At 58.5% G+C, this 26,279-nt stretch overlaps 2 protein-coding genes across 3 annotated transcripts; one reads left to right on the plus strand and one right to left on the minus strand.

Annotated features, from left to right (window-relative positions):
• Nucleotides 1-1,696: 1,696 nt before the first annotated feature.
• Nucleotides 1,697-9,089, minus strand: LURAP1 (leucine rich adaptor protein 1). The gene is made up of 2 exons (XM_075155853.1): nt 8,889-9,089; nt 1,697-5,513 (listed from the first exon to the last, which is right to left on the minus strand). The coding sequence occupies exons 1-2, from the start codon at nt 9,087-9,089 to the stop codon at nt 4,824-4,826; spliced, it is 891 nt and encodes a 296-aa protein (XP_075011954.1). The 3' UTR covers nt 1,697-4,823.
• Nucleotides 9,090-9,357: 268 nt separating this feature from the next.
• POMGNT1 (protein O-linked mannose N-acetylglucosaminyltransferase 1 (beta 1,2-)) lies at nt 9,358-26,111 on the plus strand. Of its 2 annotated transcripts, XM_075155854.1 has the most exons (22): nt 9,358-9,445; nt 10,498-10,692; nt 13,839-13,947; nt 14,336-14,451; nt 14,748-14,813; nt 15,252-15,365; nt 16,032-16,149; nt 16,450-16,548; nt 17,077-17,204; nt 17,801-17,871; nt 18,168-18,243; nt 19,669-19,752; nt 19,909-19,950; nt 20,164-20,222; nt 20,772-20,844; nt 21,147-21,275; nt 21,602-21,727; nt 21,881-21,945; nt 22,323-22,367; nt 22,546-22,681; nt 23,182-23,291; nt 23,582-26,111. In XM_075155854.1, exons 2-22 carry the CDS (start codon nt 10,582-10,584, stop codon nt 23,682-23,684), a joined length of 1,980 nt encoding a protein of 659 aa, XP_075011955.1. In that variant the 5' UTR covers nt 9,358-9,445; nt 10,498-10,581; the 3' UTR covers nt 23,685-26,111. The 2 variants fall into 2 exon arrangements, with proteins under 2 accessions (XP_075011955.1, XP_075011956.1); XM_075155855.1 differs by lacking the exons at nt 9,358-9,445; nt 14,336-14,451 and having other exon boundaries at nt 10,518-10,692.
• Nucleotides 26,112-26,279: the final 168 nt, after the last annotated feature.

Consider the following 26,279-nt stretch of genomic DNA (forward strand, 5'->3'; position numbering starts at 1 on the left):
AGGCCGTTCCCAAAGGCTCAGCTTGCTCCTGGCTCACGCTCCAGCTTTGTCCCTGTGTTCACCAGCCTCCCGGTCACTCAGCTGCTGACACCAAGAGCAGGGGGGAGCTCAGGGGGTCCCTTTGGAGGTTCCTGTAACCCTGGGGCAGTGGGAAGGAAAAGCTGGAAACCGGCTGGAAACCCAGGACACAAGAACCCTCCTCTGGGCTGGTTTAACCCCATCCTGGGAGGGTCCTGGGCAGGGTGTGAGGAATAGGCTGGGTGAGAGGTGCTGGCCAGAGGAGAGCTGGACGATGGGGCCAGGCTGGGTGCCAGGTCCCCCAGGATGCCATCCTGAATTGGAGGTGGTTTTGGCTTTCCCTGGGGATCACCACTTTGCTCTGACCGGCACCAACACTTCAGCCTTTCCCAGGAGACCATCCCTGCTGCCAAAACATCACAGGGCTGAGAGCAGGGCTTGGGAGCATGACCAGCCCCTCCTGCCCCATTTCTTGCCCTCTCCTGCCCCACGCTGCCTGCAATGGGTCAGGCAGCGCAAGCCCTGGGCTCTGCTCCCAGCACTGCTCCCTGGCGAGGCTTACAGAGAACCTTGGGGTGCACTGGCCCGTCGCTCCCCCAGGGGTTGGGGTGGCCCAGGGGACACCCCCCACTGCCACGGGTGTCACTGAGTCACTTCATCACACCGCTCTGGCTGAAAACCTTCTCTCAAGGGGTTTGATTTTCAGGCAGGTCACCCTGCAAAGCACCCCGTGCTCAGCCTGGGGGAACCGGCGGGCAGGAGACCGTCAGCCCCAGGTTAGACTTGCTTCATCTGGACCTTTTTTAACTGTTCAGCTCCGAGCAGCGGGTGCCAGAGGCACGGCCGCGGCGGGGAGGTCCGAGACAAGCCTTGAGACAAGCCGGTGCTTGTGCATGGCCCAAAGGGTGCATTTCAGAGCAGCCCCAAGCAGCCCTAATACACAGAGTTTTCCTCCGAGCACCTGATCCCTGAGCAATGCACACGGAACGGTACAAGGGACAAGAGGGAGCATCCCCCCCCCTCAGCCCCGAGGAAGGTGGGGGTGCCAGGATCTGGCCCCACAGGCTGCACTTGCACCCACACATCCCCTGCACCCGCTCCCCAGGACACCCCCAGTGATGCACCCCATGCCGGCAAGCCCACGGGGTTGTGTGGGGCCATGGGGCTGCCGGACCAAAGGCAGAGGGGTTGGATGCCAGGCTCTTCTCCCCCTGAAAAACTTTCACGCTGCCTCCCCGCAGGACCTAACATAAATTGCTTAAATGGCTGCAGCGCGCAGGGGACAGGCCCTTTCGGAGCCAAGCTGCACGCAGGGAGGGAAAAGCCCAGGGGACTTTTTAATAACTAGCGAGGGGAACTATTAAAGTGTTTTACTGCCTCGTTAAGACAGTCTAATCTCTCTGTATATCTTAAAAAACAAAAAAATTGGCTTGCTGGTGTTTTTATTGTAAGAGAGGTGGGTGTTTTCTGGCACCGCCTGGGATCCTGCCTGCTTTTATCTGCTTGTTTTCTTACCTGATCCCGGCACTGGACAGCCCAAGAGCAGCCCAAGGGCAGCAGCAGGCAGGGCCAGGCAGACCGCTCCTCCCCGGGCAGCGGCGAGGAGAGAGGCTGCAGATCTGCGCTGCGGGCTGTTTCCCACCCATGGGTGCTCTGCACCCCATTGCTGTACCCACCTTACAACAAGACCCAGGTCCGCAGGGTGTTTCCCCAGGGCAGGTTTGGGACACGTTGGGTCTGCATGTGCCTGGGCAAAGCCCAGAGGTGGGTGACCCCTCGTCCAGGCAGCCCGGAGACAGGGCAGGGAATGGCAGGAAAACTGCGAGAAGGTCTTAGCCACCCCTCCAGCTCCAGGGGCTGGGATTTGGGGGATACCCAGATTTTGGGGCTATGGGCAACTTAGGCTCAAGCAAGCTAGGCTGAAGAGTCCATGCCCAGGAGCCCCAGCAAAGGCTTATCTGCGGCGATACAGAGCCATCCGACCACCGGGGACTAGGTTTGGAAGAGGAATGGGCTGGGTGTTTTGTTTCTAAGGTTTTCTCCATTTTATTTTCTTTTATTTTTTACCTCCACCCAGCAGAAAATGGGGAAATCCTGCCGAGTCCTGCTGGCTCCAGCAGCCCCCTCTCCATCTGCAAAAGCTCACGGTTTCAAAGCCAGGAGCCAGAACGGATGCTGAGGCCGGGATGGCAGGGCTGGATAAGCAGCTTGTGCTTGCTTTGGAAAGGCTGATGTTTGCATGAGCACCGGCTCCAGTGGTTTTAAACGGACCCACCCAGGAGCAAATCCCAACAGCCTGAAATCAGAGCTGTGGCTGCTCCTGCCCCGGGCTGGGCTGGAGACGTCTCTGCCCTACACCCAGACCCCCATTGAACGTCCTGGGTAGAGAGGCTCAGCTAACAGGGCTGGCAAACACCTAGAAAGATCTTCCCTAGAAATTTGAGGCAGGAAGGGCGAAGCTGCCATCTGTAGCTGGAGACATAGTTCAGCCAAGCTCAAAATGCCCCATCTCCCAGAGATCCAGTCTCACCAGCATCCTCGCTCCCAGCAGATGTGCTCAGGTACCCGGCTGCTTCAGGAAGCGTGATTTTTAAGTGTCACCACCCTGATGGGAGAAGGGACAGATCCCCGGACACGTGGTCTGTGCATGTTTCAGGACTGGGGGCTAAACCTGCCCTGCCTGCAGAGCTGCTGGCAGCTCCAGGGCACTTCAGACCGGAGCCTCTCCCCTTCCCCTAGAAACCCCCGTAAGCTCGGCAAAGCACCAACAGTGTGGCCTGGGAGAAACGCTACCATTTATTAAGCCAGTTATTTTTTGTCGAGAATGATTTTAACACCGCTGGAGGACTTACCCCGTCTCCCCCAGGGACCCTCAGCTGATTCATTGCATGCAGGGCTAGAACGAAAGCGGGGGACAGCTGGGCTTGGGGGACATAGTGGCTCAATGGCAGCGGTGGAGCTATGCAGGGAGCCACGAGCTGCTCACAGGCGACGGCAAGCCAAGCACGGCTGCTCCGTGCTCCGGGGCAGGCAGATGAGACGCTCGCATAGGGCAGCCTGGTCCTGGTTTGCTGGGATTCCCCCAGGTCCGCGGCAGGTGCCATCTCTGGGAATTTTGGACGTTGTCCTGCTCTCCATGTCCATCCAGGGAAGCCCTGAGGATCTGCAGGGGAAGGGAGGGTGCTCGGGGGTTTCGGTATGGAGGGTAGTTTCCACTGAAGGTGCTGCTTCAAAGACCCAAAGCTGAACCTGTCGTGCACCCGACCACCTTCCTAACCACGGCCAGCTCACATCTCGCATCTAGAAAGAGTCACAGCCAGATCTTTCCTCTCTCTTGGCTTCCCATTGACATTGGAGATGTTGTCCCCGCTCCCACCAACCCAGCAAGGAAAGAGCCAGGCTGCGACCCACACAAGCACCACGAGAGCAAAGCCATCACAGCACTCAGCTGGGGACAGATGCAGGGTTGTGAAGCCAGGACCCTCCAGGCTTGTCCACGCGCATGGAAGTGCCCCTCTCCTTGAAGCAGGGGGCTGCAGGATGCATCGTCGGTGAAGGAAGCGGGTCCTGCCCAAGCTTACACACAGCTCCAGCTGCAAGCCATGCTCTACAAGCCAGCGAGGGGCGAGGGGTGTGCTGGGAGGCATGGTGGGTGGACAGTAAAAGGCACAGGCAGAAGCCAAGGCTAAAAGGACAGAGAAGATGTCTCCAGGGCAGGGTCGTTGCAAATCCACCCCGGCAGAGGAGCCTCGTGTTGCTGGTAGGGGGCAGAGACCTGGCACCATACATCACACAGACGGAGAATCCCGGCCATCACCCCCATCACGTTGCGTCAGGGGAAAGCACGAGCCTTTCTGAGTCTGAGCCCCGCAGGCTCTGCCAGGCTGCCCGTACGCTGCCACGTCCCAGGGTTTCTGCAGGACCTGGTCCCCAGGTGGGAGACAGTCCAGAAACAAACTGGGAGAACTGGATCTCCATCTCCCACCCGGTGTTTTGCCCCTCTCGTGTAATCACATCAGGAAGGGAAGTCTGCAGCGTCATCCTTCCTCCGCAGGGCACGGACAAGGGCTCCCCAGCCCAACAGGAGCAGCTACAGTGACCGCCCTGATCCCATTTCAGGTCGGCTTCACAGAGGTGTTTAAACCAGGCAGGGCTTCACCTGCCGGGAAGGGGGTTTTAGCATCCACCATGTTCTGTGGCCAAACCCAAGGTGCCCCGGGTCAACTCTACCCTGGATGGACACTGGCCTTGAAGACAATGATGGAAATGAGCACATCCAGCAGGGATGCCCTGCTGATGGTCCTGCCCCGCACCTCGCACCTCGCATGCTGGTGCCACTGAGCTGCGGATGCGTGGGAGCATCTCCTGTCCTCCCTGGGTAGCTGGTTTGGGGGAAGCGTCCCCAGTTTTTGCATGTGGGAAGCTGAGGATTAGAGGGCAGAGGTGGAGCCAGGGAGAGATCCCAGCAGTCCCGCTGTCCCAGGTTTCCCCACCAACCCTTCCCCACCACCAACGTAAAGGACAACAGAGGAGCGACCAGCCACCTGCAAGCACCACCCCAAGAGCAAAGGATTAAATTTACGGGAACCCATCTCATCCCGCCTCTCCCAGAAATTTGCCATGGGGCGGGCACCCCATCCCTTAGGGCTGCATCACCAAACATTGATGGGGGGGTCAGAGGAACAGTGCAATACCACCAAGCCAACCTGTCCCCCCCTCTCCAGCCACCCCAACTCTCCCAAGCAGAGACAAGTGAAGCAGAGCAGGCAGTTGGGAGAGCTGGACTGGGAAGGCAAAGCCACGGGCTACAAGAATGTCACATCATCCTGAGACTGGAGCCAGCGCCAGTGGGCATCGTACTCCAGGTGCAGTTTGCTGTTGAGTTTGCAGTTCTCGAAGTCAGCCTCGGCTTTCCGAGCCTTCCCAGCCGCGTTCCCCTTCCCCAGCCTCTCCCCAGCCCCCGATGGCAATTTGGTGTCTCTGCCTGGTTCCAGAGGGGAGGGCTGCTGGCCCAAATACCCGTTGGCCACCTGGGACTCCTTAGCAAACCGGTGATCCTGGGGCAGCCCCGGCGGGGAGAGGTCCACGTGGGGCCACTCGTGCTCCGCTTTGCCCTTCTCTTGCTTTGCAAGACCCCTCTCGGGGTTGATCCTGACCCAATCCTGCTCCGCTCTGACCAGGGCTCTGCCCGGCATGGATGCGGCGGCGGGTTCGGCGGTGTTTTGGGAATACTCATCCATGTCATCGGCCAATGTGTCCAGGTAGCTACCGACGGAGATGCTGTCCAGCCTGTCGTTGGGGTCCTGCAGGCTGTCCCAGCTGCCCCGCCGCGAGGCCGCCTGGCTCTCCACCAGGCTGTACTGGCTGCTGGCCAGGCTGCTGCAGCGGCTGGTCAGCGTGCTCCTGTCCTCCAGCAGCCACTTCACTGCCTCGATGCCCTCGTTCACCACCACCAGCTGCTGAAGGATCTTCACGTCGACCGCTCGCAGGTAGGCCTGGCAGGGAGACAGAGAGTGGGGGGTTTTTGAGGGGACCAAGGTGACCCCGGTGGCCGAGAGCCCCAAGTCCCAGCCCATCCTGGCAGAGGTGCCACCGCGGTGGCCGCAGGTCTCCCAAGCTGCTTGATGAACAGAAGAGCATGGGGGAACGGCATGGGGGAACAGCCTGCAGGGAACCATTCCAGGGACCCTGTCCAAGACCTGGGGACACAACCATTGGGGACCAACGACTTATGGCACCCAGCGGCCATCAACCCCTTGTCTCCTATGAAGTAAGCAAGGAACTGGAGGCATTGGGTGCAGATCTGAGCCCAGAGCATCCCCCAAGCCCTGGGAGGCAGCTGGGACCAGGCAGGAACGTGCTGAGGCATTGCTTAGGGCAAGGGTCTGGCTGGACCATCAGCACCTCCCTGGGCTGTTTCGGCTGGGCCTTCATGCATTTACTTCCCCCCTTCTAGGGTCTGATCCAAGCCTGGTGACAACATGACACGGCAGCATTTGAAGCCTGAGACCCAAATCACTCCCAAAATGGAAAAGGACGGCGGAGGGGGACAGGGATTGCAGATCACAGCGCTCGCCTCGCCGACTCCTGCCCCTCCGAGCCCGGGGAAAGCTCTTTGCAAAACTTCAGTTGCTGCAGAAACATCTGTTTTCCTAACGGAAAGCCCCGCGTGCCAAGACATTCCTGTCTGTGTGATACTGGCCGCCGAAAGCCACTGGATTTCCCCTGCGCAGGACGCAAATATTTTGCCAGGAAAGGGAATAAGGCGGCGGTGAGGGGAGAGGAACCCATTGCAGGACAGGTACAGGCAGCCTGGGAGCTGCAGATGCCCACGGACTCTGTCCCCAGCACCAGCAAGCTGTGAAGGAAATCCATGCAGCTCCCCGGAATCACTTCCAAGCACAGCGCCCGGTCCCCAGCATCCGGTGCCCTCAGAGTCACCCGCCCGCCCACTGGAGACCCGCCGGTCTCTCGAGACCCCCATCTCCGGTCCCACAGCGAGTGCAGCAACAAAAGCATCCCAGGAAGGAGCCTGGGAAAACTCCAGCCAGGGTTTCGGCATCTGACACTTCTCAGTCCAGAGGATACAAAAAAAAAGGGGCAAAGATTTGTGGAGACCCAATACCAAACCCCGCATGCCCTCCCCACGGTCCTCAAGCTGGATTTAAATAAAAAATAGCAGCAATATGCCTGGATTGGGGCAGGAGCCAGCTTCGAAGTGCAGAAACTTCCTTTCTAGGCAAGTTATTTCAAAAACTGCCTACAATGGACTTTTCTGCATGCGCTGCTAAAGCATCGGGCCTTGGCAGGGAGAAGATGCGGGAGGAGGAAGGCTGGGAACCCCTGACAGGGGGTTCCCCTTTTTTCTCTGCCAAACGTGACTGTGGTGGTCAGAGATGCAAGGGGAGGCACCCTGAGAGCAGAGGGTGGGAAAACACTCCCCACTTTCCATATTTTTTGCTGGAAAGAGTCAGCCGTTGATTTGCTGCTATTTCAGGCCAGTCTGCCCACTCCCATTGCACCCGGAGAAACCCCCTCTCCAGCAAGGCAAGGTTAGCGTGGGAGGAGACCGAGGGCCAGCTGCTCTCTATACTCTCTATATTCCTCCAGATGCAGTGATGGGTACACCACACCAACCCCATACCCATCCCAAAGCCTGGTGCTCCCCACACGGTACCCACTGGCATCCGGACCCAGGGTGGTAGCAGCATCCATAGGAGAGGAAGGCGACCGTGGTCCTGAGTGCATGGCTGGGGGCGGAGGAGACCCGCCTGGATCCCTGCTCCGGGATGTGACACCCTACACTGCTCCGTGCCTCAGTTTCCCCACATGCATCCTGCAATGCTGTCCTCCCCCACATCCACAAATGTCTCCCCCTCTTTCAAAGGGGACCCCATAGGCCAGAGGAGCTGGGGGGACCGCCGCGCTCCTCCCCATGTTCTCTAGAGGCAAGCAGAGGTTGGGAGAGCATCCCTCCGGCGGATACGGTCCTGCTCCCCTCCCCAAGGGAGAAACCCACAGGCACCATCTCCCGTCGAGACATCTAGCCCCAGGGATAAAACATCCTCCTTGCACCAGGAGGCGAGAGTGGGAATTTGCTGTCTTCGCCTCCCACGGCCCCCTCCCAGGCCAGTTTCTCCTCTGACCACTCGGTTTGCTGGTCTGCTGCTGGGAGGGGAATTTTGGTTCTTGTTCATGGGGATGGGGAGATGGGGGGAGCCCCATGCTGGGTTTTGGGTACCCGGGTGCTGTTCCCAGGCTGCTGACCTGGGTGCAAGGTGACCCTGCTTCTTCACCGGCCAGTGGGAAGAGCCAGGGCAGAGAAAGGAAAAGCCTTTCTGAGCCGAGGTTAATAACACACGGCCAAAGCCAGGCCTTGCAGACCTGCTGACCCTGCCTGCACCTAGGCAGGGCAAACACCACGGCTGCTTCCTCCTCCTCCTCCTCCTCTAAGCAACCCAGGGCCCTCAGACCTTTCTCCTCCGGTCAGAGTGCAGTCTGGAAGCCGGCATGGAGGGAGGATGAAAGCTTTTATGCCGATGGGGAATATCGAACCAGCCAAAGCGCGGGTGCGGAGGGCTCAGGCTGGGTGGGTCCCCAGCCCCCGGGTGACAGGCAGGGATGCAGGCATATTTAGCCTGTTTCCCTATAGAAACGATGCTCATTCCCTCCCGCTCGCGTGTGGGTGCGTGGGAGAGTCCCTTCCCCCAGCAGCACTTGAACCCATTGCCCAATCTCGCCACGTTTCCCGGAGGCGCAGGCATCGCCGGTATTTGCTCCCACCACGAAGAGAGGGAGGCGAGAAAGCTGCCACCGGCACTCCCACGGTCCGCGGGAAAGGCTGCCACGGGAGCCCAAGCCTTCACTCGCCCCAGCAGGAGAAGCCCCAGCAGGAAGCGAACCCAGAGAAAACTCCCGGCGATGCTTGTGCCTTGTCACCGAAGGGGTGACACCCGGGGGAGGGGGGGGGGGACAGGCACGCAGGGCCGGACCCACCACCGTGCCCTTGGCGAAGGTCCCTGCCCTAAATCCTGACCCCCCGGGACACCCGGGTCTCCGCCGGAGCCAGGGTCTGGGGAGTGCATGGGGTGAGGGGGGCAGGACGGAGGTGGGCAGAGGGGTCCATGGGACCCCGGGGGGGGGATGCTGCGTGGGCCGTGGGGGCAGAGAAAGGCCGGAGGGGGGGGTATGAGCTGGGGGCTGTTAACCCATAGAGGAAAGAGCAAAAGGGGGGGGGTGTCCCCAAAATGCAGGCAGAGCGCGGGGCACTATTAGGGGGCTGTTACCGGGGGGATGCAGTTACCGGGGGGGATGCAGTTACCGGGGGGGGGCAGGCAGTTACCGGGGTGCCCCCGTGCCGCGGGACTCACCAGCTCGAGGCGGAGCGCCCGGAGGCGATCGGCGAGCGGCGGGCGGGCGCCGCGGGCCGGTGCCGGCGGTGCCGGCGGTGCCGGTGGTGCGGGGGTAGTCTCGGCCCGCAGCCCCCGCAGCAGCCCGGCGGGCGGCCGCCGTCCCACCTTGCTGGCCAGCTCCCGCAGGTCTGCGGGCAGCGCCTCCCCGCCGCCCTCCATGCGGGTGGGGCGGCGGCGCCGCGCGGGGCGGCGGCCGCGCTGTCACCCCGGCCCGAGCCCCGGCCCCGCCCCGCCCGCCGGCCCCGCCCCGAGCCACGCCCCCCGCCTCCACCTGCCCGCAGCCGGCTCCCGGGTTCCGGCCGCGCACCAGCGAGGTCCGCCGGGGAGCGCAGAGCGGCGCTGGGGGGCGGGGCCCGGGGGCGGGACTGGCGCTGGCCCCGGCCCCGCCCCCGCGGCGTCTCTGCGGCGCCGGAAGCGGCGCGGCCCCGCTGGCGCTGAGGGTTGGCGGGGCGGCGGCGGCAACGCCGAGCCGGGCCCTGCCCTGCCCGGCCCGCCCCAGCCTCCCGGCGCGGACCGTGAGTAGCGCGGCCGGCACTCACCCTCCGGGCCGCACCGCCCGGCTCCCGCCCTCCCCCGGCTCTCCGCGGTCCCGAAACGCCTGGACCCCCTCATACCCCCCGCCGCTGCTCCGGGGGGGCCGTCACTCCTTGCCGCCTCCGTCCTTGGACGCCTGCCTCTCCCCTCCCTCCGCCCGGAGCGCCTTGGTCCCCTTCGCGACCCCTCCCCGCAGTCCTGGGCCCGCGCACCCCCCGAGTGCCTGGGTCCATCCGCGATGCCCCGCTCCGGCATCCCCCGGGTCCTTCCCCTAAGGGCTCTGGCTCCCCCAGCCCTCCTCTCCCCAGCCGGGAGGCTGCTGTGCGGCCCCTGCCCTGTAACTGGGGCTCCCCACCCTACCTGGCTCCGCTGGGGGAGGCCTGTGCTCCAGCCAGGCCCCTGCCTCTGCCGGGCCTCCGCATCCTGCCCTAGGCCCAGCCGGTTGCATGGGGAGCCTGGCTTCACCTGGGCACAGCCCCTCTGCCCCAGGGGTGCCGGCGTCTGCAGCAGGACTGTGGCCCGGCTCTGGTCCCCATGTCTGGGTTAGCTGCGTCCGCACTAGTGGGGATGGTGCTGCTTCACAGTCCCGTTGCTGCAAGTGGGGAGGGTGCCTCTCCCCACCAGGGACCCTGCAGGCCCATATGGCCAGTGTTGGCACCTCCATAACGCCTGCTGGTCCGGGACCTATTGCTGGCTCGTTCGTCTTGGCCACTTTTCTCTTCCAGAGGGTGAGAGTGGGCCCACCGCACTGCAGCGGCCTCGCTAAGGTGCTGGCCTGGAGCAGAGGTCCTTGCTGGCCCATGGGTTCAAGGGCTTCCCATCACCCCGCTTACAGTCCTCCAGCGAAGCCTGGCCTCCTGGATCGCTCCCCGTGGGGCTGGGAGTGCTGGCAGGCAGGGAGGCTCCGTGGGGCTTCTGCTTGTGGTACATGAGTCCCACTCGTGGCCCCTGCTTGTGCCAGGCTCCGTCTTTGCTGGGGAGAGGGTTTGAAGGCACTCACCTCCCTCACCCTGCGCCTGTACTGTCCTGGCAGGGAGCCCCGATGGACACAAGAGCGGATCAGAGCCCGTCCTGACCCCTGTGCCACGCGGCGGCCTCTGTGCCAGCCCCTGCGACTATGGACGAGTGGAAACCCAACCCCGCCATCAAGCCTCACAAGAAGCGGAGCTGGTACCTTGCCTGGAAGTACAAGCTGATGAACCAGCGTGCGCTGCGGAAGCTCTGCCAGGTGAGTCACCCGCAGGCCTGTGGTGGATTAGGGAGGATAATCTATAGGGTTTACAAGCTTATGGAGCAGCTGCATGGGCGGCGGTGGGTCTGCTGGCAGTCCTGGGTGACCTAACGTGCTGGAGAAGCATAACTTGTCCCCCAAAAAGCTACCTCCAGTGGCTTTGTGCTCATGTGTGGAAGGGTCTGCCATGTCTAGCAGCTGCTTCCAGCTGCAAATGGACCTGTTGGGTGGCTATGACAGGAGATACAATTATCCAGGTGTCCTTGGGAGGCTTTCAGCTAGAAACCTGACCGATTCCTCCCCTCCTGGTTTGGGACCCGTGCCGAGTGCAGCAGGGCTGTGCCTGCAGTGGGAGACCATCCCCGCCCCATTTGGTTTGCAAATCAAGCCTGGTGTAACGCACAACAGGTGGACAGAGAAAATAGGGCTGAGTAATGGGATCTCATACCCAGAGGCAGCTGGCGTCTGGGAAAGCTGCAGGCTTGGTCACTTGTGCTGTAAAACGGCTAATCCTCAGCAGAGCCAGCAGCATGGGGGGTGTCTGGGGGCGTAAGGACAGGGAGGGTTTGGCCCCATGGCAGCGAGCTGCAGAAAAGGGACCATTTCTGAGATGAGCAGAGCTCGGTGAAATCTGGCAGTTGGTTTCTGTGGGAGGGAGCAGGGGAGGGTTTTGTTTGTGCCTGGGAGGACGAGGGCTCGCGAGGGCTTCCTGGGGAAGGAGACTGCTCAGTCCTGCGTCCCCTGGGGTGCTCAGGGCTTGGGAATGGGCCTGGTCGTTCTGGCAGGCATTGCTCATCGTGCTGGGGGCAACAGGCCAGAGCCTGTCTGCTGTCATCTCTCTCCTTCATGGCACTGCTGTGGTTTAAAACACAGATGAAAATTGAGCTTAAAATATGTAAACTAGGGCTGCAGCTATGGCGTAGCCACGTCTACAGCAGCTGGGCCTCTTTCAGCGGCTCTGACTGAGCCAGCCTTGCTAGACCCGGCTGCTGGTCCTGCTTGGTGCTGCTTTGTTCACTGTGGTCACCTGGGCTGCGGGGCTGCTCCCCCGTGTCACCAGTACTGACCAAGGTGAGAGGCCTGGGCAGGTTGGTGAGGTGGCCTTGCTGCTGGCCACCAGGCACAGCCTGCTCCTCGCTGCGAGCCCAAGGCTCTGTTCTTGCCTAAGTAAAAGTTTTCTGTGCCCAGATCCCGAAAGGTGCTCATACTCCTGAGTCAACAGCAAATCAACAAGCCAAAATGCCATAGTGATGTTTATGTTATCACGTTGTCTACCTGTCGCTCTCTTGTCTTATTGCTGTTTTTCCATCTTCCTGAGTTACTTCTTGAACCAGTTTTGCTGCTTGGCAGAGATAGCAGCAACACAGCTTTGAGGGAGTAGCTGGCCAGGTAGGGCGGGGATCCTTGTAGTACCTCTCACCAAGGGCAGGCCTGTGTGTGATCTCAACCCTATACCAGACCTCAGAGAATCAAGGGTCCTAGAGCTGAAAAAGGCACAGATTTTTAGGAAACAAGCTGTTGGGGAGTTGAGGGGCAAAGGAAGAGTCTCAAAACCACCCAAGACCTGTCTCAGCATCCCCTTGCGGGAGGACCAGGCTATGAGCAGTCTCCACCAACCTCTCCCCTCTCCCTTGGTTGCTGTGACATCTCCACGCTGAGTCTTGGGATGCTCCAGGGAGGTTAGTATGATCCTGAGCTTGTACGGCTGAAACTGGAAACCATCTGGTACGTCCACAGCGTGGCTGGGCCAAGGGGCCAGAGCTTTTGGGCCGTGGGATGAATCTGTCAGCAGCACATAGCAGTCAGATTTGGGCCTCTGCGGTGGCTCTGCTGTGAGCTGGACGGACCCTCGTGGCATGGAGGCTGGTGGTGGAGCCCTGCAGCAGTGTTAGCTTTGGGGGTAATGGCTGCTCAGGGCTTTGTGTCTTAAATCCAACAGCAAAGCCTTCCCTCGCTGCATAACTGTCCAGGGCAGCTTTTGGGCTCCCTGCTAGAGCTGTTCCTCAGCCCTGAGGCAGGGCTGTAGCTGCCGGGCATGGACTTTGTCCCCATGCAGAGCCCCGTGGCCACCACAGGCTGCTGTCACCGTTCCACCATGAAGAAGCACCTGGGCCCTGGGTTACAAAGCTCCCTGGGTCAAGTAAAGACAAATTCCTTCAGCTGAGGTCTTGTCTTTCAATCCTGCATCCCAGGCCAGCATTGCAGCTCTAAGACTATCCTCTTGGCCGTGGCCAGACGTGTTTTTGCAGCTTATACCTGCAGGTGGATTATTTCCCAATGGGATGTTTGTGGTCCAAGTCTTCCTGTGTGGCTGTGTCTCAGAAAAGGCCGTTTTGGCATGGAGTAGTTTCTACTTTACGCTGGGTCCAAATACCAGGAAAAAGACTGAAATTAAGGAAGAGAGGAGCAAGATGCATTTAAGTAAATACAGGTGCTTGTAGAAATGTTGTAGTCTTTTATCCCTCCTCTTGGTCTGGGAGCAACAAGGCCGTGGGCAATGGCGATGGTCACATCGGGGGTTCCCATGGACTCCTCCGTAGCCCCTGGACCTTCCCATAGCCCTCTGTGTTGGCATCCACGCGGCTTGCCTTGAAGTTTGCTGCAGACAGTAAGGCTGCGGGCTGTTCTCTGGCACAGTGCAGTTTCCTGAAGTCAGACCTCAGCTTCTTCCCTTTACCTTGCTTTAGTCGCACAGCATCTCCTCTCCCTCTGAATACCCTGAACACATCTTCTGGTTGCAGAGGGAGGGGTGAGAGTAGTGATGCTGCAGGAGAGGCAGAAGTTACAGTGGGAGCTGTTACTCTGAAGTAGCAAACTCTTTGTCTGCAGAAACCCTCAACCTTGATGCAATATTTTAGCAGGAATCTGCTCACAGATCTGGAAGCGGGGATACCTTGGAAGTGGGTTAATTCTCACGTATGAAGAAGTCAGTGTTCTCCAGCTGATGAAAGCACTTCACCCTAAAACTTAGTCATCTGAATTTCTTTCTCTTTCCTTCCCCCAGAAGAAAGCAGGGGAAATAACAGATGCTTGTGATCCCTTTCAAGATCTCCTTGGGGTGCCCTGCAGCCTCTGCCGAGGAGGTGGCCTGATATTGGGGTTGTTACTTACAAGTTGCTAATGCAAAACGTCCTGCGTTACAGACAGGTGCTGTCCTCTTCCTGCTTGTGACTGTAATTGTGAACATCAAGCTGATCTTGGACACCAGGAGAGCTGCTTATGAGGAGGAAGAGGAGTCTGCACAGGACTACGGTGAGGGGCAGCATCTTGCTTTTCTTTGAAAGCAAGGAAACTGGAGGGAGGGAAGTAATTTCTTTAAGTCAGGGCAAATTTGTGACCAGCTACAGCATGAAAGACGGGTCTGTGCATATGGGTTTAACGAAAATGAATAGAAAAGGCTGTTCCCATTCCAAGGCTTCAGCATGTTTGGCTGCAGAGGTCTGTGTGGGGATCGCTGGGGCCAGACCTGTTGCCGTTTTGGATTTCCCTTACCTGCCATCCCTGTAGATTCTGACCCATGGCTTGTTGGGCTGGGCTACCTGGTGGGCATGACCTTCTGGAGGCTTGGCTGGGCTAGCACCGAGCAGGGACAAGCCAGGGGTGCCCTGGCTGGTTGAGACTGGGCATTTCTCCTCTGTAGATGATGAGATGCTGAATGTGGAGGTCCCTAGGCACCCTGTCAGCAACAAGAAGGTCTTGGATGTTGAGGTGTACTCCAGCCGGTCGAAGGTCTACGTGGCTGTGGATGGGACGACAGTAAGTGACGGGTGCTGGCTGTCCCTGTGAGCAGAGGATGGATGGAGCTGAATGGGTGAAGCCTCAAGCAGTGGGTGGTGAAGCACTTCGGTGGCTGGCAAGAAGGTCAGGAGTGGATCCCCCTCCTGCCTACAGGACTGTGGAGCTGTTGTCCCACATTGTCTTCTAGTCTGGCACAAGCAAAGCCAAAATGTTACAGGAGAGAGACTTACCCCTTGTCTGGGGGCTCTGCTGTGCTGAATGGGCAGGGAATAAGAGGTCTTGGTGTATGGTTCTCATCGTTTCTCCACTTGCAGGTCCTGGAAGATGAGGCTCGGGAGCAGGGAAGAGGGATCCACGTCATCGTCTTAAATCAGGCTACGGTAAAGCATCCCGCGTGTCTGCATTTGTCTTTCTCACTGGGCAGTGTTTGTCCTTGCTCTTTAACTGTTGGGTGCATGAGGCAAAGGGCAGCCAGGAGAGAAGTCCCCGACTGCTTGTTTGCCTGTAGTTTCCTGAGCGCAACGTGGTCGCCCAGAGGGTCCCTGCAGCGTTTCTCCTGTGCTTGCCTAGCTGTCCTTGGGGAGCAGGCAGGAGAGGAGTTGTGAGGTTGGGTAATGCTGTCCGATGGACCTCAATGCACTTCATGTCATGCATGAAGGCCCACGGGCTGAATTTGCCTGGGGACTAACTCCCTGGCATACCAGAAAAGTAACTCATCATGTTGTTCAGGAACTGAGGCTTCCAGGATAGATTTCCATAATTCTGCGTGTCTGATGTGTATAGCATCTAAGATGCCTCTGACGTTTAAATACCAACAGGGTCATGTGATGGCCAAGAGGGTCTTTGACACATATTCTCCCCATGAAGATGAAGCCATGGTACTCTTCCTCAACATGGTTGCCCGGGGCCGGATCCTGATCTTCACCATTAAGGTATGTGACCTTAGTGTGAAAAGAAAAAGCCACCTTGAGTCAGGACACCCTAAAGCTCATCTGGGCAGTTGCCTCCTGAATGTCATCGGCATTCCCAGGGCTAAATGTCACATCCCCACTGGGCTATGCCTCCCTGTCTGGATCCCCTCCCTTGTCCTCTTGTTCCCCCTTGTTACTACAGATACTGCTGTGTGCCCAGCAAGGCAGGAGAGCAAAAAGCAGATGTGTCAGAGCCTGCAGCAATAAACAAGAGGTTAGGTGGAGAATGGACATGAGGAAACAGAAGGATGTGGTGGGCCCCTTCTGGGTCCCAGTTCCAGGCTTTAGGGGGGGCACTGTGAACTGTGTTGGCTCTGGGCTGCTGTGTGAGCAGCAGGTTTTGGGTTTAGCTATGTGAAGCGTTGCTGAACACATGGCCCTGCTTGAGAACAATTTGGTCTCAAGGAGACAGGAGTTTGTGACTCCTTTGACCTCTCTGTGCATCATGGTGGAGCCACCAACAGGTTTAGTGGCACAGAGACTGTAGGAACCTGCTCTTGAAGGTGTCTGGCTCAGCTGGTTCAAGGGTAGGAGCGGGCCCTGTACCTCTTTGGTATTGATAGGAGACTTTCCTTGTCTACATCGGGAGTCAGACCTCAGCTGCAGGGTTGCTCCGTTTCGTTCCAGGATGAAGGCTCCTTTCACCTCAAGGACACAGCCAAGAATGTCCTGAAAAGCCTGGGGAGCCAAGTTGCACCATTCCTGAGCTGGAGAGATATGTGGACATTTGTGGGGAAGAAGGGGGGTGAGTCTAGCACAGGCCGGGAAAGTGTTCATGGCCCCTTTTTTGGGGAGAAGCCGGGGAAGAGAAACCCAGCCCATCCCCAACACGCTGTATGAGCAGGGAACAAGTCACAGAGAGCAGGCAACTCTGTTCCTGGGCTGAGGGAGGGGATGGAGGCAGAGCTTGTCCCTTCAGCAGCTCGCCAGAGGCCGATGGGGAAAAGGTGCCAAGCTGCCACTCTGAGCTACAGCCCCTGGTCATGCCTCGACACAGCGGGGACGGGCCCTTCCAGACAGTCCTGACCCTGTGTCCCTGCTCCAGGGGAAGTGTACGGGGAGAAGCACGCCAAGTCGCCCGCCCTCTCGACATGGGGTGACCCTGTACTGCTGAAGACAGAAGTTCATCTGACATCCGTGGAAGGTAGGAAGTAAGATCTGCTCTGCGGTGCCAGGTGTCTCTGGGACATGTCTGCCTGCTGCTCTTGGTGTTTTTGAGTCAAAGCTGTGTGTCTGTTAGCAACATCCCAGGATGGATTTAAGGCTGTTTGAAATGGAGATGGTAACTTTTAAAATGGGGCCAGCTTCCCTTCTTCCTGCTTCCATGGCAATTCCAGGCATGGTTGTTGAGAAAGGTGAGGATGGGGAAGTGGGGACATGGTCTGGCCATTTGTCACCTCTCCAAACCAGGCCTAGTCCAGTCTTTTCTGACTGTTGGCCTTGAACATGGCCCATTGCTGCTCAGAGAGGCCATATGGTAGGGATGGCTTCTGAATGGCTCCTGTGGTTATATCCTATTGGTTATATCCAAAAGTGTTGCTTGTTCATAGTAGTAAGGACTGGCTTGGTGATGGCTGAGCCCAGGGAGAGCCGTCCATGTGGCAGCGCAGCCTGGAGCACACAAGGTAAGGCCATGGGGATGAGCAGTCATTTTTCTCCTTGGTACCTCCAGATGCTGAGTGCCATTGGCCCGACACAGAGCTGAACCGCCGCCGGAAGAGGTTCTGCAGCAAAGTAGAAGGTTACGGCAGCGTCTGCAGCTGCAAAGACCCCACACCCATTGAGTTCAACCCTGATCCCGTGAGTACAGGGGCAGAATATTCAGGGAAGGCTCCAGGAGGGAGGGCTGGGCTGGACCGGGTGTGTTTGCAGCTCAGATGCAGACCCCTGTCCTTAAGCTCCAGCTGAGTGGTGAAAACTGCCCCTGGGCAAGCCCTTAACCCCAGCAAAGGTAAGGTGAATACATATGGTCAGGTCACGCTGGGGAAGGGGAGTTCCCTTGCCCTATGTCTGCCCTGAGCTGCCGGGTTACCATGGCTCTAGGGACATGAGTGTAAGCAGCAGAGTCTGTATTTGGAGCAGCTGTCATGGCCTTGGGGCTGTCCTTGGTGCAGTGCTGAAGGGTTTGGACAAACGTCTCTGGGTGGATGCAAGTCGGGATTTGGGAGCTGTGTCTGAGGTGGGGTGAAAGGGGAAAGCTGGCAGGGTCTCCAGCAGCGCTGAGTGCAGTCCTAGTTGGTCGGTGTGGTCCTGAGCCAAGGGGCAGGACTATGCAGCCCTGTTTAGCGGGGCCGATCCCTACCCCTTGGGTCCTGCTCTCAGTGGCATAGAATCATAGAATCATTTAGGTTGGCATGGCCTCCCCAGCCCAACTTACACACATTTTTCTCTTCCAGCTCAAGGACAATAAAGTCTTCGATGTGCCTGTAGCTGTTATTGCAGGGAACCGCCCCAACTACCTGTACAGGTAAGCACTTCCAGGGGACACGGCTTCCCTGCTCTGTGCCACAAGACCAGACCTGGCCCAAGCCCTCCCCTGCGTCCTGCTGGCAGGATCCAGCCTCCTCCTGGGGTTGCATGAGCAAGCTGGGCAGACCCGCTTGGACAGATCCCAGGGTCCTTGGCCATGGGAAAGGGAAGAGCCCAAGGGCAGTAGGTCCTGTTCCCTTACCGTGCGCCCTTTCCCCCACCCCAAGGGATCCATAACCCTCTGCTGAGCGGCCTGGGGCCACTGTGCGCTCAGGCCCCGCAATCTCTCCCCAGGATGCTGCGCTCCTTGCTGTCGGCTCAGGGCGTCAATCCGCAGATGATCACAGTCTTCATCGATGGGTACTACGAGGTGAGACCACCCCCAGAGGTCCCTGTAGCCAGGTCCTTGGTCCCCCAGCCAAGAGTATGTGGAGCTGGCCCAGTCCTTGGTGGGTGGCAGGCTACGAGCCCCTTCACCCTTCCTCCTGCTGTGGGTCACACTGCTGCTCACCTGCTCCCACGCAAGTCAGTCAGCTTAGCCAAGCCATGGGTGTGGATAAAGCTGCCTTGGTCTTTCTCAAAGCCCAGATCTTATATCTCCGCATCAGAAAGAGGCTGGTGTGCAGGAATGAGGTGGTCATGCTGGGCTCTGCCCATCCGCCTTTCTTGTTGGATGAGTATCGCCAGCCTGGGTGTAACACCGCCTGTCCAGCTCCCTTGCATGAAGCAGAACGAACCAGTCCAGCTGTGCCTGTCCACTCTCAGTAAGAGGTGAAGAGACCCAAAAAGATCTGTTTTCACAAGGCTCAGGAAAGCTATGGCCAGGTAGAGGAGAGCTGGTCCTTTAGAGGGCAAAGACCTTCCTGTCAGCAAAACCGTATAAAGCCCTCGGGGGTCCCACTGCAAGTCCTGGCTCTCTGGCAGCGGGATGTGCTTTGGGACAGGCCTTTGGCATCCTAGCAGGTCTCAGGAGCTTTCTAGCCCTCATCTCTGCAGCAGCCCATGAAGTATTGTCTGGTTGCCTTGTGATGGAGGTGGGGAAGGGAACAGGCTCATTCCCTTGCAGGCCTCTCCCACTACTGCCAGGCTGTGGGGCTGGGCGAGCTGGTTTGTTTATGCAGGCTCTTACTGCAGCACATCAGAGTGGTTAAAGATAGCAGCATCCATTGCCATGGCAACTGGAGCAGCATCCCTCAGCTACGAGGGGGCAGCCTGGATGCTCGTGCTGCCATGGTGGGTATCAGGGAAAGGGGGAACGGTTGGTGCAATGGGAGCTCCTTTGTGGCTAGGAGGTGGGATGGAGAGGGACTTGGTGGGGCCTTCTTGGGGCAGAGATATGTCAGCCCAAATATGGATTACTTCTGACCCCAGTGTTTGGTCAGAGAGGTCTCTTTCTTGGCAACTGTGAGAGAAAATTAAGTTGATTGTGGTCTTGACATGAAGCAGCTAGTAGGTGTTCCTGGCTATACCTGTTTTCTTTCTGCACTGTCCATGGGGGACTGGGGATTTGGGCTTCTCAGGTATTCCTGCAACTTTGGGTCTGCAAACTAGCAGGGCTAACAGAAACTTGTGGCAATACCTAAGGGCTGAAGGGCCAAGAGGGTTTGGCGAGTTCCTTGCTGCGGGGTCTACAGCACAGCATTATTTTGAGCCTCACTTTCCCCCAAGAGGACAGCCACATGCAGGGGATCCCACAGTCATTTTCTTGTTATCCCAGAGAGCTGACACTGTTGGAGGGTGGGGAGAATGTATCCAGACCCACACATTTGATGAGCTTTGTACCTTTCCATTGCAGGAGCCGATGGATGTTGTGGAGCTGTTTGGCCTCTCAGGAATCCAGCACACTCCCATCAGCATTAAAAATGCCAGAGTTTCTCAGGTGAGAGACCTTTCCCAAATCCTGGGAGAGTTATTTCCTGGGACCTGGGATAGCATTTGAGGGAGGCAGGCTTAGCCCCGCATCTGTGCCAGGCTACCCCTCCCTCTGGTCCAGGGATTGATGCTAACACAGGCAACGATCTGTCTTTTCTTGTAGCACTACAAAGCCAGTCTGACTGCAACCTTCAACCTCTTCCCGGTGAGTGAGACCTCTGCCTGCGCCCTGTCTAGCTGCTTGCCCATGGGAGCAAGACAGCGCAGGGTTTCCCTGGGAGAGTGGCATCTGTGACCCCCATCTCACGGGAGCTGGAATTGGTCCTGTGGGGCAGGGAACAGCACAGGCAGGGGACGCTGCTTGGTGTCTCTGCTCTGTCCTGGTCCTATCCTTCTGACCTCTCTCCTTGCCCCGCAGGATGCTAAATTCGCCGTGGTTCTGGAGGAGGACCTTGACATTTCTGTTGACTTCTTCAGGTAAAGCTGTGGGTCCCTGAGCTGTTTGGGTGGGGCATTTCCTAGAAGCTCTCTGGCTGCTCCGGAGAGGCCAGATCCCTGCCATGCTGTACCGCACCTATCCGAGGTTGAACAGTCCCTGGGCGACAGCCATAACTGAGCTCTGCCTGCAGAGAGTCTTGAGTCCACTGTCCTGGCACTCAGTGCAGGATGACTTCGAGGTCTGGGATCTCTTCCTGGTTTGGTTTTTGGGGACACTGATCCATTCTGTACACACATGGTTAGAACTGCCCCATGGCAAGAGGACAGGGACAGCATCTACCGGGGCTCCAGTTCTTTCATAAGGAGGAGGGACTCTGGTGGAGCAGGAGACAATATTGTCCCCTCCCCATGGTAAGATGCAGCTTAGCTTGTTTGGGTGCTCCTCCTCTGATCTCATGCCAACATCAGCCATCTCAGCCCAAGAGACAGTCCTAGCAGTAGGGGGTGGCTTGTCCCTTTGTGGAGAATTTGCCTTGGTTTGCCTGGGGGGAGGATGTTTGACCAAGGACTGGACAACTCTTTCCTCAGCTTTCTGAGCCAGTCAATACACCTTTTGGAGGAGGACGAGAGCCTGTACTGCATCTCGGCTTGGAATGACCAGGTGGGTCAGGGAGGACGGTGCAGTAGGGACACCTCTGCCCTGTGTTGTTCCCATGTCAGGCTGGGGTGCTAGTTCTGTCTGTAAAGCGGGGTGTTCCCCCGTCATCATCCTAGGTGGGTCCGTCTCCCCAGCCCTGAACTGTTCAGAAGTGTCCCTGCAAATCACCGTCCTGTCCCTGTCGTGTGCTTCCTAGTGGCTGTCCCCTGCTCCCCATGCTGAGAGTCTCCATGGAGCAAGATGCCTCCTATTTTGGCAGGGTAGGGGTGCATTCAGGGTGCTGAATGCTCCCCTTAACATCGCAGGGCTATGAGCACACAGCTGAGGACCCCTCGCTCCTGTACCGTGTGGAGACCATGCCAGGCCTGGGCTGGGTGCTCCGGAAGAGCCTGTACAAGGACGAGCTGGAGCCAAAGTGGCCAACCCCTGAGAAGGCGAGTACTTTAGAGGGACCCTGTCTTCTGCACCCCGATCTCTGCCCATCAGCAGTCCCTGATCATCACCCAGTCCCTGTGGGTACAGCTCTTGGATCCTGGCTCTCCCTGAGCTTCCACTGGGAAGGATGCCCAAGCAGAATGGATTTGGGACAGACAGTAACTTGAGGACCACGTAACCAGCCACAGAGCTGGCTGGAACAGCCCAGGCGGGCTGGGGCCAAAGGGGCTAGAGCTGGTGTGGGCAGCCAGAAAGGTCCCTGGGTGGCCACACTACCAAATCGTGTTCCCAAACTTGAGTGTGAGTGGCAGTTTCCCCTCCCTAGCTCTGGGACTGGGACATGTGGATGCGGATGCCCGAGCAGCGGAAGGGCCGGGAGTGCATCATCCCTGACATCTCGCGCTCCTACCACTTCGGCATCGTGGGGCTCAACATGAACGGCTACTTTCACGTGAGTGACCTCCCTCAGCCCCCAAGCCCCATCCTGGGGCTGAGCTCTGACTCAGCCACCTTTCCAGGTAAGGGGGATGCTTGAGGTGACCTCCAAGTACTGCTGACTCCTGACTGAACCCCGTTTTCCTTCCCTCCTCTCTCATCCTCCCAGGAAGCCTATTTCAAGAAGCACAAGTTCAACACAGTTCCAAATGTCCAGCTTAAAAATGTGGAGAGGTGAGTGGTGGTCAGAATGAGGTCTGTATGAAACAGTTGCTTGACCTGACCCTTGTCCCCTTGTGCTGAGGACGTCTCCCTTCCTTCTGGAACAACAGCCATCACCTCCAGCCCCAGCACAGTGGCCTCTGCTGGGGAATCCTTGCGGTGGTTTTTGTGAGCACCACCTGTGCTCCTGATGGACATGTTGAAGGGTCATGTTTTTGCTGCCACATCCTCCAGGATATGTGGCAGTCCCTGCTCTCCATTCATTGGCTCCAACCTGCCTTTTTGTATTACACTGGGGCAGTCTTAAGTTTGGATCATCTTGGGATGATCCCTGCTTATCAAACTGTCTGACCCTGCCCTGATCTCTGTGCTCTCTCCTCCTCCAACAGCTTGAGGAAGGATGCCTACGAGACTGAAATTCATCGGCTCCTGGGGTAAGTGCCTGCAGGGAGGTTGGGAGACCTCAGGGCACACTGGGTGAACCAACCAGGACAGAAGAAAGGGTGGAGGTGGCCCTGGCAGCCCCAGCCACTGCTTGCCTGTCTGAAGTACCCTGCAGTGGGAACAGGGAGGAGGTGGGGTCCCCTCTCACTCCCTGTTCCGTTTCCACAGCGAGGCTGAGGTCTTGGACCACAGCAAGAACCCCTGCGAGGACTCCTTTGTGCCTGACACTGAGGGCAGGGTCTACGTCATGTTCATCAGGATGGAGCAGGAAGCAGATTTCACCACCTGGACTCAGCTTGCCAAGGTGAGGCTCCTGACATGGCCCATCCTCGCCCCTGCACCGATCTTGGCATCTCTGGGAAACATCTGGCTGTTGTTCTTGGGTTTGTCCGTGGCTTTGGATGCAGCTCAGCAAATGGATTCTTGCTGCCCTTGGGTGGTATTTAAGCTTTTGGGGTTTACAGAAGGCACTGGGTCATCCAGGGTAGATGCTTGGCTCTAAGTGGAGATAAGTCTTATGCCCTCCCTGTGTGCGAGCCCAGGGTCTGAGCTTGTCCGGATGATTCCATTGCTTGCCTGAAGGTGATGGTCAGACCCCCTGTCCTGAGGCAGGAATGGGAGCGGGTTCCCCCTCTTCTCTCACTGATGGTGGCTGGAGGGGTGCTGCCCTGATCAAGGGGCCATCCTCTCTCTGCTGTGTCTCGATGAGGGCAGGGGTGGTGGCTCTTCCCTCGCCAGGGGACACCTGGCTCTGGTGTCTGTCCCTAGGCTCTGATGCCTCTTCTTCCCTCCCCACCATCCTAGTGCCTCCACATCTGGGACCTGGACGTCCGCGGGAACCACAAGGGGCTGTGGCGGCTCTTCCGCAAGAAGAACCACTTCCTCGTGGTGGGGGTCCCTGCCTCCCCCTACTCGTGAGTATCGGGGGCACAGCAACCTGGGTAGTCCCCCCCGCCATCCTCATGGCACTGTCCCCTGCCTGGGGCACTGCATCGTCTGCTTCAGTCCCAGCCCAATCCTGGGGCAAACTACCCCTCTTCTGAATCGTTGTGGTGGGGGGAGGACAGGATACATGCCCAGGGCTGGAGGATGTCCCAGTGGGAAGGAAATCGTGCCAGGGAGGCAGGCAGGGCTGTTGGGAGTTGGGGTCCTGAGGGGGAGACAACCACCCCTGCCTGCTCCCATCCAGCCTCCTCACCTGCAGGTCCAAGAAGCCCTCATCGGTGACACCGATCTACATGGAGCCCCCTGCCAAGGAGGAGGGGGCGGTGGCAGTGCCGGCGGTTGCTGCAGCAGAGCAGACATGAGACTGGTAGCTGGGAATCGAGGGGGACCAGGAGAAGACGGAGACCTCCACGGTGCAGAGACAGAGTTGGCAACAGTTCTTGGAGGCTGGTGACCGGACACAGACTCCCATTTCAGGCTACAAAATGAAACCTCGGGCTCCCCCCAGGCCCCTATTGTGGTCTCCCCCTCCTTCGCAGGGTCCTTCCCTGTAGATATGCCACCCCCATCCCAGGAACTTTTTTTTTTTAACACAGACTCTTTACTAACGCTGCTCCCGTTGCCCCCTGACTGGGCAAGGCTGGAGGAAGGAGATGCTCAGTTGAGGGCTAGAGGTGGCCTCAAGAAACACCTCTGCTTCCCTTTTTGGCCCCTGAGTCCTGAGAAGGCAGCATGCTCATGTGCAAGTCCTGCAGCCTACCAGCTGGGCGTTATTTATTAACTCTTGCCTGGCTGGCTCCATGCCCAGTGGTGAACGTGGTGGTGAAGAGGGGATCTTCCAGCATTTCTCCTATCTCCTGCACAATGGATGCACCTTGAAGACTGTATGCTGGGTTGGACATCTCCCCGCACACCGGCTTCGCTTCTTAGGCTGCAGCAACTGGTGCAGCCCAGCTCATAGGCAAAAGGGAATACTGAAGAGGAGCTGAACTTGCTGTGGACACGTAGGGGACACCCCATACCCAGCACGAGGGCAGTCAGATGCCTCTTTCCTTTCTCTGCAGTTCCGGGAGCTGGAGATGACTATAGATGGAAGTGGACCAGGCTATGTGCTGTGGCTCAGACCGTCCCTACACCCCAAGTTGTGGGAGAGGGGGTGAAAGTGCCTTGCAGAGTGAGATGGAAGCAGCTAATGGGCATCCCCCAGCTGCAGGAGCAGGATCGACCGGGGTCCTGTGGAGCGAGAGATGCTGTGCTCTGGCGTGGTCCCTGCCTGTACCCTGTCTCTCCCTCCTCCCTGGCCAGGTACCCCCCATCTCTTGCTGAAGGCAGAGGGGGTTTGTTCTCCTGAATCCCCACCCTTACCGTGGTACGTTACTATCAGAGAAGCTGTGAGCTGAGCCGGGACGGGCAGCCTGGCTCTCCTGCTGTGGTACACCCCTCATGCAGAGGGAGGGGGCGAGTCCCTATCCCCCCTCCTGTGCCTTTGGAAGGACCCTAGGGCACCCTCGCACCCCCAGCCACTTGGTACTAATGCCCCCCGCATTAGTCCCGTTGCTCAGTGCACCTCCCTGTCTCATCCATGCAGTGAGAGATCCGTTCTCTGCCCAGGTCCCCCAGCCTCTAGCAGGGGTGCTACGCTCTGGCTTGCCCTTGAGAGGAGGCTTTGCTGCTCAGGCCTTTTCCTGTGGTCACAGGGGCTCTTCCCCTTCATTTTCTCACTGTGAACTGAGTGTCGGGGTCTACACTAGACTAACTTATTTATTTATTGCTTGTGGGAAGGGGAGGATAGCAGGAAAGCGGCGTGGAGAGCTGGCAGCCCCCAGCCTGCATGGGGGCAGTCAGGGGAGGTTTGTCTCTCGTCTCCCTGACTCCATCCTCTGTTTCCCTCATTCCTCCCTTGCCCAGTGTAGGAATGAATAGTTGTGAACCTGGGAAATCTTTGGCCAAAATGAGTCCTGTGCAGACACAGCGCAGCTCTAGCGTGACCGCAGGGACTCTGACCCTCGCGGTCCCTTGTATGCCTGTCCCAGGGAGCAGCAGGGACGTGCTGCTCAGCATCCCCCCAGCAGCAGGGACAGAACGGATGCAGGAGGGGAACAGGAGGGTGCAGGGTGGCACCCTTGAGACTGTGGTACCAGGCTTGGGTTCAACCCTGCCCTCCTCTGCCACCCCCAGCGCTGCCCTTTGCTGGGACTCTGCTCTGGCAGTCAGTGGGCAGGCGGCCTCTCTGCGCTGGTCCTTGGGGGTAAAGCAAGTGCTTTCAGCGCAATGGGAAAGGGACTCGGCTTCTTCCCGGGGAAAGCAGCTCCCTTTCCCATACCCTGCTTTGGAAAAACTTCCACGACTTTCCACTGTCATGCCCTTTCCTTGGCATCTCTGTTCCCAAGGCCCCGTTTCCCTTCTCCCTGAAACTAAATGCACCCCCTTTCCCTTCTTCTCTGGCAGGGTTCAGGCTTGGCTTCTTCCTAGCTCCTGCTGGGGCTGGGGGAGGTGGTCCTACGGCTGGGGAACGGCTAGATGCGAGTTCCCCTCTCTGCTGCCTGCCCTGCAGCGACCTGGGGCCTTGGCTCCCTGCTCTCGGCGACAGCAGGACTAAACTGGTGGGCTTCAAGCTTCCCCCTCTCCGCACACCGCAATGGGCCCACTGGGTGCTGTTCTCCGTCCTTCCCCTTCCTCCAGCAAGGCTCCGGTGCGGTGGCCGTGGTAGGGCTGGGTGCGTGGGCATCCCCAGGGCTTGCCGCTTTCCGAATCGGATTATTTTTTCAAGAGTAAACACTACAAAGCTGTTGAGCCTCGTGTGTTTCATGGCTGACCTCATGCGTGGCCCAGGGCTGGGGTCCCCAGCTCTGGCCATCTGCCTGGAAGGGACAGACCCCTGTCCTCTGTGGTGTCTCTGCCTTGTGCACAGCAGGGCTAGCTGTGGGCTAACAGTGGCCCCTGCCCTGTGGCTCCCA

Source organism: Calonectris borealis, chromosome 8 (genome assembly GCF_964195595.1).
Source record: "Calonectris borealis chromosome 8, bCalBor7.hap1.2, whole genome shotgun sequence".
Taxonomy (NCBI): Eukaryota; Metazoa; Chordata; class Aves; order Procellariiformes; family Procellariidae; genus Calonectris; species Calonectris borealis.

Excerpts from the sequence above, each read along its gene's own strand:
- POMGNT1 (XM_075155854.1), top strand. The coding sequence starts at position 10,582 with ATGGACGAGTGGAAACCCAACCCCGCCATCAAGCCTCACAAGAAGCGG. Across the intron at positions 14,452-14,747 it reads TGGCTGTGGATGGGACGACA|GTCCTGGAAGATGAGGCTCG; the intron begins GTAAGTGACGGG and ends CTCCACTTGCAG. Across the intron at positions 20,223-20,771 it reads ATTTCTGTTGACTTCTTCAG|CTTTCTGAGCCAGTCAATAC; the intron begins GTAAAGCTGTGG and ends CTCTTTCCTCAG.
- LURAP1 (XM_075155853.1), bottom strand. The coding sequence starts at position 9,089 with ATGGAGGGCGGCGGGGAGGCGCTGCCCGCAGACCTGCGGGAGCTGGCC. Across the intron at positions 5,514-8,888 it reads GGGCGCTCCGCCTCGAGCTG|GCCTACCTGCGAGCGGTCGA; the intron begins GTGAGTCCCGCG and ends TCTCCCTGCCAG.